We start from the raw sequence: 7,500 nt of genomic DNA, 5'->3' as shown, positions 1-7,500 counted from the left end.
GCCCGAAATTGAAAGTGACTGGCTCCCAGCCAGAAGCGCAAGTGATCCCTGGACGCTCTGGCCATTTTGATGTGGTAGTACGCGTCCTTGAGATCTATTGAGCACATCCAGTCGTCCTTCTGTAAGAATGGAAAGATCGATTGAAGCGTGACCATTCGGAACTTTTCTTTCTTGACGAAGGTATTGAGCTTGCTTAGGTCCAGAATTGGCCTCCAGTCCCCTGTCTTTTTTGGAACTAAAAAGAACCCCGAGTAAGTTCCGAATCCTCTTTGGTCCGCCGGGACTGGTTGGATGACTCTTTTTCTAGCAGCTTTGAAATTTCTATAGCTGCAGGGTCTCGCAGATGGGGCGGTACATCTGGGAGTCTTTTCTGCGGTAATGGGGGGGATAGAAACGGAATTCTGTAACCTCTGGTAATAATGCTTTTTACCCATTTGTCTGAGGTAAGACTTTGCCAGGCCTGAGGGTATAAAGCTAAGCGACCCCCGACTGCCTCCAGAGCAGGACAGTCGGGCCTCCTCTCAGGAGTGCTGGAAAGGCTTCCCGGGGAGTGTATCCCTGTCACCTTGGTTTTGCGGACCCCCTCTGCCACCAGGGCGACGTCTTCCACTTCTGCCCCCCCCCTCTGCCTCTGGAGGGGGCATCACCCTGTGTGCCTGGGAAAGAGCCTTGGGGTTTTCGAAACCACATTTTTCCACCACGTTGCCCTTTGGGGTACGGTCTTGATGGGGTGGGAAAATGGACTCCGACAGCAGACAGAGTCTTTCCCTCTTGCTCACACCGGGTAAGGGTCTCCTTTACTTTGGGGCCAAAGAGAGTGGCACCGTCAAATGGGGTGTTAGTAAAGGAAGACTTGAAGGCTTCCACAAAGGAACATAAGCGCATCCAGGATTGTCTACGAAGAGCAATCGCTGAAGCCGCAGCCCTACTCGACCCTTCGGCTGCATATGAAATGAGCCTCATAGACGAGTTCACAATTGATGTGAGGGTATTGAGTTGTGCTGTAACTTTTTCCGAAATAGCAGCATCTGTAGTACCCTGGAGGATATATCCCAACTCTTTGATTAGATCCCTCTGTAAACGTGTGAAATGCGTCAAATAGTTCAGCGATCGCATGGAAAAAGCCGCTGAACTAAAAATGTGCTTCCCATACCTGTCCATAGTCCTAGAGTCTCTGTTAGGTGGATGGATAGATGAGGAAGATTCAGACATCTCCTTTTTAGTGACAGCTGCCACCACCATAGCATCCACTGGAACTCCTTTTGTGAGATATGCCTTGTCTTGAGGGGCAGTAATATATTTATTAGTTTTTCTAGGGACTGGCTCCACTGTGTCAGGTGTCTCCCACGCCCTTCGAGCAATCAATTCCATCAACTCATCAAAGGGCGGAGTGACCCAGGAGGAAGAAGGGTGAGCACCGAATGCCTTCAGCAAGACTGACTCATCCTCAGAAGGGGGTAGGGCCTGCCAATCACCTCTCTGTTTCAGGATCTCCAGGATGTCAGAAAAGGAGACATCCTCTGAGGGTGATTTCGGGGACCCTTCTGACTCATCTAAGTCGGTGTCCGATGTTAAGGATTCTTGTGGAGAATCCAAGTGTCTCCTCTTACACAATCTTTTCCTTGGAACTTCCTCGGGGGGGGCATCCGATGAAGCCTCCGAGGAAGAGGGGGCTCCCTCTGGGTGCGGCTGAGACACTGGTGCTCGACGCTTTGACGTAGCCGTGGGTGCAGAGGAGGATAACGGTCCTTTATGGGAAGGAGAAGCTGTCTCTGCTGAAGTGGTTGTCTGAGTCGACAACATCTTCCTCATGAGGTCGAAGGCCCCCGGGTCCCGAGTCGAGGAATCCCTCGGTTCCGAAGAAAGTGGAGGGATCCCTGAGACTGGGACTGAGGGCATCGACCCCGAGGACGGAGCCGAGTCTATCCGTGCCGAGGCACCGAGAGGGAGAGTCGGAACCGAAACATCGGTCCGACTCTCGGTCCCCGAACCAAGGATGGATCGTCGGCTCCGCGATTCCGGTAATGGGTCCGTCGGAGTCGAGGTGAACGGTACCGACCGAGAGAAAGACTGCTCCGGCACCGAGGGCTCCACGATCATCAGATCAGCCTCTCCTGGCTCCGAAGGCTGAATGGGCCTCGGAGGAGGAACAGATGGAGATAAGGGAAGGCCTTCGAGTCTCGACACCAACTGGGAAGAGACTGAGATGAGTTTGGATAAGGCCGTATTCTCCATTAGCTTCTGCACCACCTGGTCTACATCGGAGTCAGAGAGGGGCCTAGAAGAACGCGTCGAAGGAATCGAAGACGGAGCCGACCTCAATAGCACAGGAGGTGGAAGCTCCGTCACCGGTTCCGGGACTCGAGGCTCGGTGACCGACAGAAGTTAGACACTCGGCCCCGAGGTCTGTGGAACCGGTGAACGAACTTTAAATGAAGAGCTCGGAGCCGATGACATGGGCTCCGACGTCTTCGATTCCTTCGAGGATTTAGATGCCTGGTCAGATTTATCAAGAGCCTCTTGAAATGCAGGCTTCAAAAGGCCTCTGTCCATGAGCTTCTTGCGCCTATCTGTCATGACCCTTCCACTGAAAGAATGACAAATGGAGCAGTCTTCTTGCAGATGGAGAAGGCCAAGACAGTAGACGCAGGAGCTATGGTTATCTGTGACAGACATTTTCTGTCCACATTGGCACCGTTTGAAGCCTGACTTCACTTTCTCAGACATAATAAAAATATAATAACAGTCAAAGAAGTTATAAAAAGTCTACACAATCCTGTACAGACAGTCACAGCCAACAATAATGGTAATAGCCAAATAAGTTTAGTCAAATCCAGTAAATTTGTCAAATCCAGTAGTATATTCAAGTTAGTGGGTGGGGTAGGCCCCGAGGGAACTAACTAACTATATATATATAGCAAATCTATACGTATAAAGAAGAGAAACCCTCGAATCACTACACACACACACACACACACACACACACACACACACACACACGAGACTTAAAGGTGAAACTAGAAACACTATCTAAGAAATCTTAGACAAAAAATGCAATATTATCTGCCAGGTGGTCTGAGCTCATCAAAATTGATGCGAACGTTGCAGCGGCAAACTAGATCTGAGGTAAAGGCAGAGGGAATTGTGGGAGACAGGTTGGTCTCGAGCTTCTTCTCGATGCAGAGCTTTGCCAAGCGGCCGACTCATGTGTAAGAACAAACGGCGAGATTGAACACTCTCACATCTGTACTTTTGAAGACTTCTAGAAAGTATTAAGTAGGGCTGTGCCTAAGGAAAGGCAAACTAGATAATCTTAAAACAACCACAGGTGTGTAAACCAGACGACAAAGCCAGTAAATCCAGTACAAATTTATTGCACCACTATGCTGAGTAAAAACCATCTCTTCTCTCTCTAGCGCTTCGGGAAAATGCCTTTAACAGAGTATAAGATCACTTTCCCATCATCCCCACTTTTATACACACAAAAATTAATTAAAATGATTTAAACAATCAATCACAACACCCACTTCCAATTAAGCTCCTTGTTTAACCCCTTAGAGCACAAAGTACCAAACTTTAAAATAAACAGTGCTTCTTTCTGTTGCAATTGAGTTTTTATACAAGCTCCTTAGACGTTAACCTTTTCTGTAATGGTACCTTTTAGATTTTCTATCATCACTGTTGTGATGCATTTTAAAATGTAGTCCTAATGGACTTTCCACTTTTTCATTCTTAATGTTTCTTAAATGTTCTAAAAATCTCACATGAAAACTTTTAGTTTCTCCTATGTAAAATAAGTCACATTCACATTTAAGTACATATGTAACTCTCTGTATTACAATTACAGGCATTACACAAAAAATACCTGTGTCCATTAATACACTCAAAGGTACAAACTGTATGGCTACATATGATACAATGTCCACAAGCTTTAAAACCCAGTTCTTCGATAGGTTTTCTTAACCTTTCTATTGGAAAATAAAACTGGGCGTGAACCAGCATGTCATTAATACCTTTGCCTCATCTATATGACACAACAGGCCTTTGAGGCAAGAGTTCTCCCAGCAACTGATCTTGTAATAAAAAATTCCAGTAAGACATAATTATTTTAATAAATTCTTTTGAAAAAATGCTATATGTAGTCACAAAAAATATTTTTTCACTAAATTATTACTCCTATTCCTGTCTGGTTCACCCTTGTATTGATTTACTGCATTATAATGATAGCGGTGTAATAATCTGTTTTTTTGCTAATTCTATAGATTCAAAGCTATAGACCTAAATTTATGACATTTGCTGACACTTTCTCCATAATTTTGTTCCTATCACTTGTTAGTCTATGGATACGTAACAACTCATTGTAAGGAAGTGCATTTATAAAATGGGGTGGATGACAACTAGATCCATCCAAAAAATTATTTACATCTTCAAACTTATGATGGACAGAGGCAACTATATTACCCGTTTCCACAGCAAGATTTACATCCAAAAATGTTACATTTTCCCCACATTGTAAACTGTCAAAAACTAGTACCATAATTGTTATAATCCAAATCTTTAATAAATCTTCCTCCCTTCACATAAAAAGATTAAATTGTCTATGTAACGATAATATTCTACTACATGATTCTTAAAAAATCCATTTTATATAAATGTTGCACTTCAAAAAGTCCCATAAATAAATTTGCATACATAGGGGCGAATGCTGGACCCATTGCTGTACCTTTGATTTGCTGGTACAGAGTGCCATTAAAAGCAAAATAAATGTAGTTGGACTGCATCTTGCATTAGTATGTGCTGTAAGATTGTTGGGAGAGGGCTTTCTTGTAAGGCTTATGTCACCTGTAGTGCGCGCATTGTTGTCAGAGTTGTTTCTTTGAGTAATTTCTGGCTAGACGATGTGCAAGGCTGTTGTTATGACCTTGTAAGTGGCACTATAGTTTCAGATTCAGGTTTTGCTAGAATGCTGGATTTCTCTTTTTTCCAAGTTTAAAGTGCCCAAGAGTAATTAATAAAGCCTGTGTTTGCCCGTGGAAGAGCAAGTTTGTTGAAGGTGTTGTGCCAGGAGTATTGTACATTTGCACACAGTTGCATTCACAGGCTTTATGTTCTTCTACTTCTAACATGCAATGTATGTCACCATTGTGGTACGCAAAAAAAAAAAAAAAACTAATCACAGAGCAGAGAAACTAGTGTGAAGACTTCTAGAAAGTATTAAGTAGGGCTGTGCGTAAGGGAAGGCAATCTAGATAATCTTATATGTTACTTGTTTTAGGAAAGGGTGAGTTTATTTTGGATGCGCACACAAGCTACACACATTCTTACAATTAAAGAAGTTTTGCAAGCTCGAAATGAGCATCCTACATATAAGCGTAATTTGTTTCCTAAAGGAAGAGGTATCTGAGTTCATGTGGAAAATGTGTTCTTGATATTTGTTTCATTTGTATTTCTTGCCAGTCCAGTCTTATTGAAATATGAGTGCTGTGAAATTTGTATTATTTGTCTACATCTCCAGCAAAAGTAAACTTTTTCATTTAGACGCAACTTGTTCATTTAGACATAAAATAAAAAGTTTCGAAGATAAGTGTACATATGGCTTAACCTTATCAAAATTGTGCAGGTGGCAGAGTTGATCACTGGTCTGACTCTTCACTGTTGCTTACTTTCTAGGTGCCACTTCTCCACTTTTAAACAATGTCAAGAGTGGCTGAAGAGGTTAAGTAGAGCAATAGCACACCCATTGAAGTTGGAAGATCTTTTTGCATTTGCATATCATGCCTGGTGCCTTGGAGTCTATACTGACGAAGAGGATCAGCACGCACATCTTTGCCAGCCTGGTAAGTTGACAAAAGTAGTGTCTGGAAAGAGAGGGAGGAAAGTGACAAATCAGCAATGTAAATGGTCATGCCACACAATTGTCTACTAGGAGTACCCATGCATGAGTCCAGAAGGGGCTTCTTTAGTCCAGTAGGATGCAGCATGTTGGGAATAGTGCTCTTTCCAGTCCTTTGACTTTCCCATATTGGTGACTGCAGAATGAGTGTTTCGGATTTAGACAAGTAACAGGCACGGAAATCATAAGCTGACACACATGCAAGTTCTAAACTATTTTTTAGTTAGGATATGAACTGACATGAGCCTGCAGGTTCTTGATCAGTAAGGGTTTTGCCCTTAATTATCTGGATCTGTAGGGTCCATCAGAAAGAGATGTGGAAAGAGAGAGAGGGAAAAGTAACTTTCAGGCTCAGTACAGAAAATGCTGTGTAAGAATTGTTGAACTATCCAGGCGTTGTTAGTTAACTCTGCTGGGATGGACCAAGTAGGCTGCAGGTCTTTCAAAATGTAAGTACTGCAAACTGCAGTATATGCAGAAAGAAAGGCACTGTGGGAATTTCTGCCATTTCTGGTTGTGGTGAAGAGAGTATAAATGACATTGAACCTCAATTGCCAAGACAGTTGTGGACTGCATAAAAGAAAAAAACAGTACTGACAGGACCATGCAGGGCCTAAACCAAAGTTACGGTGGTGGGGGTAGGGGGGTGAGACAGTGATGACAAACTTGCAATGTCTGTACTGTGAGGAAAAGTTGTGATGAAAGTTACAGTAATTAGAACCCATTTGCTGTAAACTTTGGAAGAGTAGTTATGGGAAATGGAAAACATGGAGTTCTTTATAATAGGAAAACATTACTGAAGTAGTAACTTTTTATTTTTTCCTTTCATCAACTGAATATTTCAGGAGACCATGTGAAACACAGATTTGAGATGGAAGTTTCCAGGATGGGTTTTGACATGCGAAATGCCTGGAGAATTTCAGATATTAACAGTAACTTTAAGTAAGTAATATTTTTTGTGACTCTCCACTTGACAGCTTTCCTGACATTACTGTTTACCCGTACTGCATTTAAAAGCACACGTCTGAGATTATAGTCTTATTTTGTGAACCAGCTCAGCTGTCAGGGATCAGTTCCCAAATAAGTCAGTGTACTTAAGGTTGATGACTAAATTGATTTATGCAAATCAAACTTTTGTCAATCAGTGAGCTGGAACAAAGTCAGGTTCTAGTCACACAGTGTAAGAAAATGAATAAAGATATAAATGTCTTTATTTTAGTCTTAGCCTTATCAAAGTGCCCCATTTTGCTTATAGTGGTGTATGTTTTACTTATTTTTTTCTTCTTCTGTTGAGTGAATGTGGATCAGATGACAACCTCTTAGAAATTTCTTTTTGATAGAATTCAGACATGCCATATCCACATGTTCCAGGTTGCTGTACTGACTGCTGGCACATGTGGACTAGCATTACGTTGAATCTCTAAAATTCTTGAGAATATATGACTTTGTAAGGTAATACTTCCTCTATCTGCATCAGTAACATTTTGTATTTTTTATAAAGCAAAGTCTGAATGGAACTCTAATTTCATTTAATTTCATCTCTCTCATATAAGACGGGTTGCCTTGGATGTTTAGTTTTGCAGACCAAAGGAATTTCTTCCTTCTTC

At 42.5% G+C, this 7,500-nt stretch overlaps 1 protein-coding gene across 1 annotated transcript in view; it reads left to right on the top strand.

Annotated features, from left to right (window-relative positions):
• The window catches only part of MTMR4 (myotubularin related protein 4), a 1,011,266-nt gene that overhangs the window by 587,244 nt on the left and 416,522 nt on the right, over positions 1-7,500 (top strand). Inside the window, exons 9-10 of the mRNA XM_044054156.1 lie at positions 5,671-5,837; positions 6,739-6,835. Coding sequence (XP_043910091.1) covers positions 5,671-5,837; positions 6,739-6,835 — 264 coding nt within the window. The remainder of the gene's footprint in view (positions 1-5,670; positions 5,838-6,738; positions 6,836-7,500) is intronic.

The sequence above is a fragment of the Protopterus annectens genome, chromosome 13.part0, assembly GCF_019279795.1.
Source record: "Protopterus annectens isolate FY-2018-M chromosome 13.part0, PAN1.0, whole genome shotgun sequence".
Taxonomy (NCBI): Eukaryota; Metazoa; Chordata; order Ceratodontiformes; family Protopteridae; genus Protopterus; species Protopterus annectens.
The sequence above is the reverse complement of the archived record's forward strand: the minus strand, read 5'-3'. Positions and strand labels throughout refer to the sequence as shown.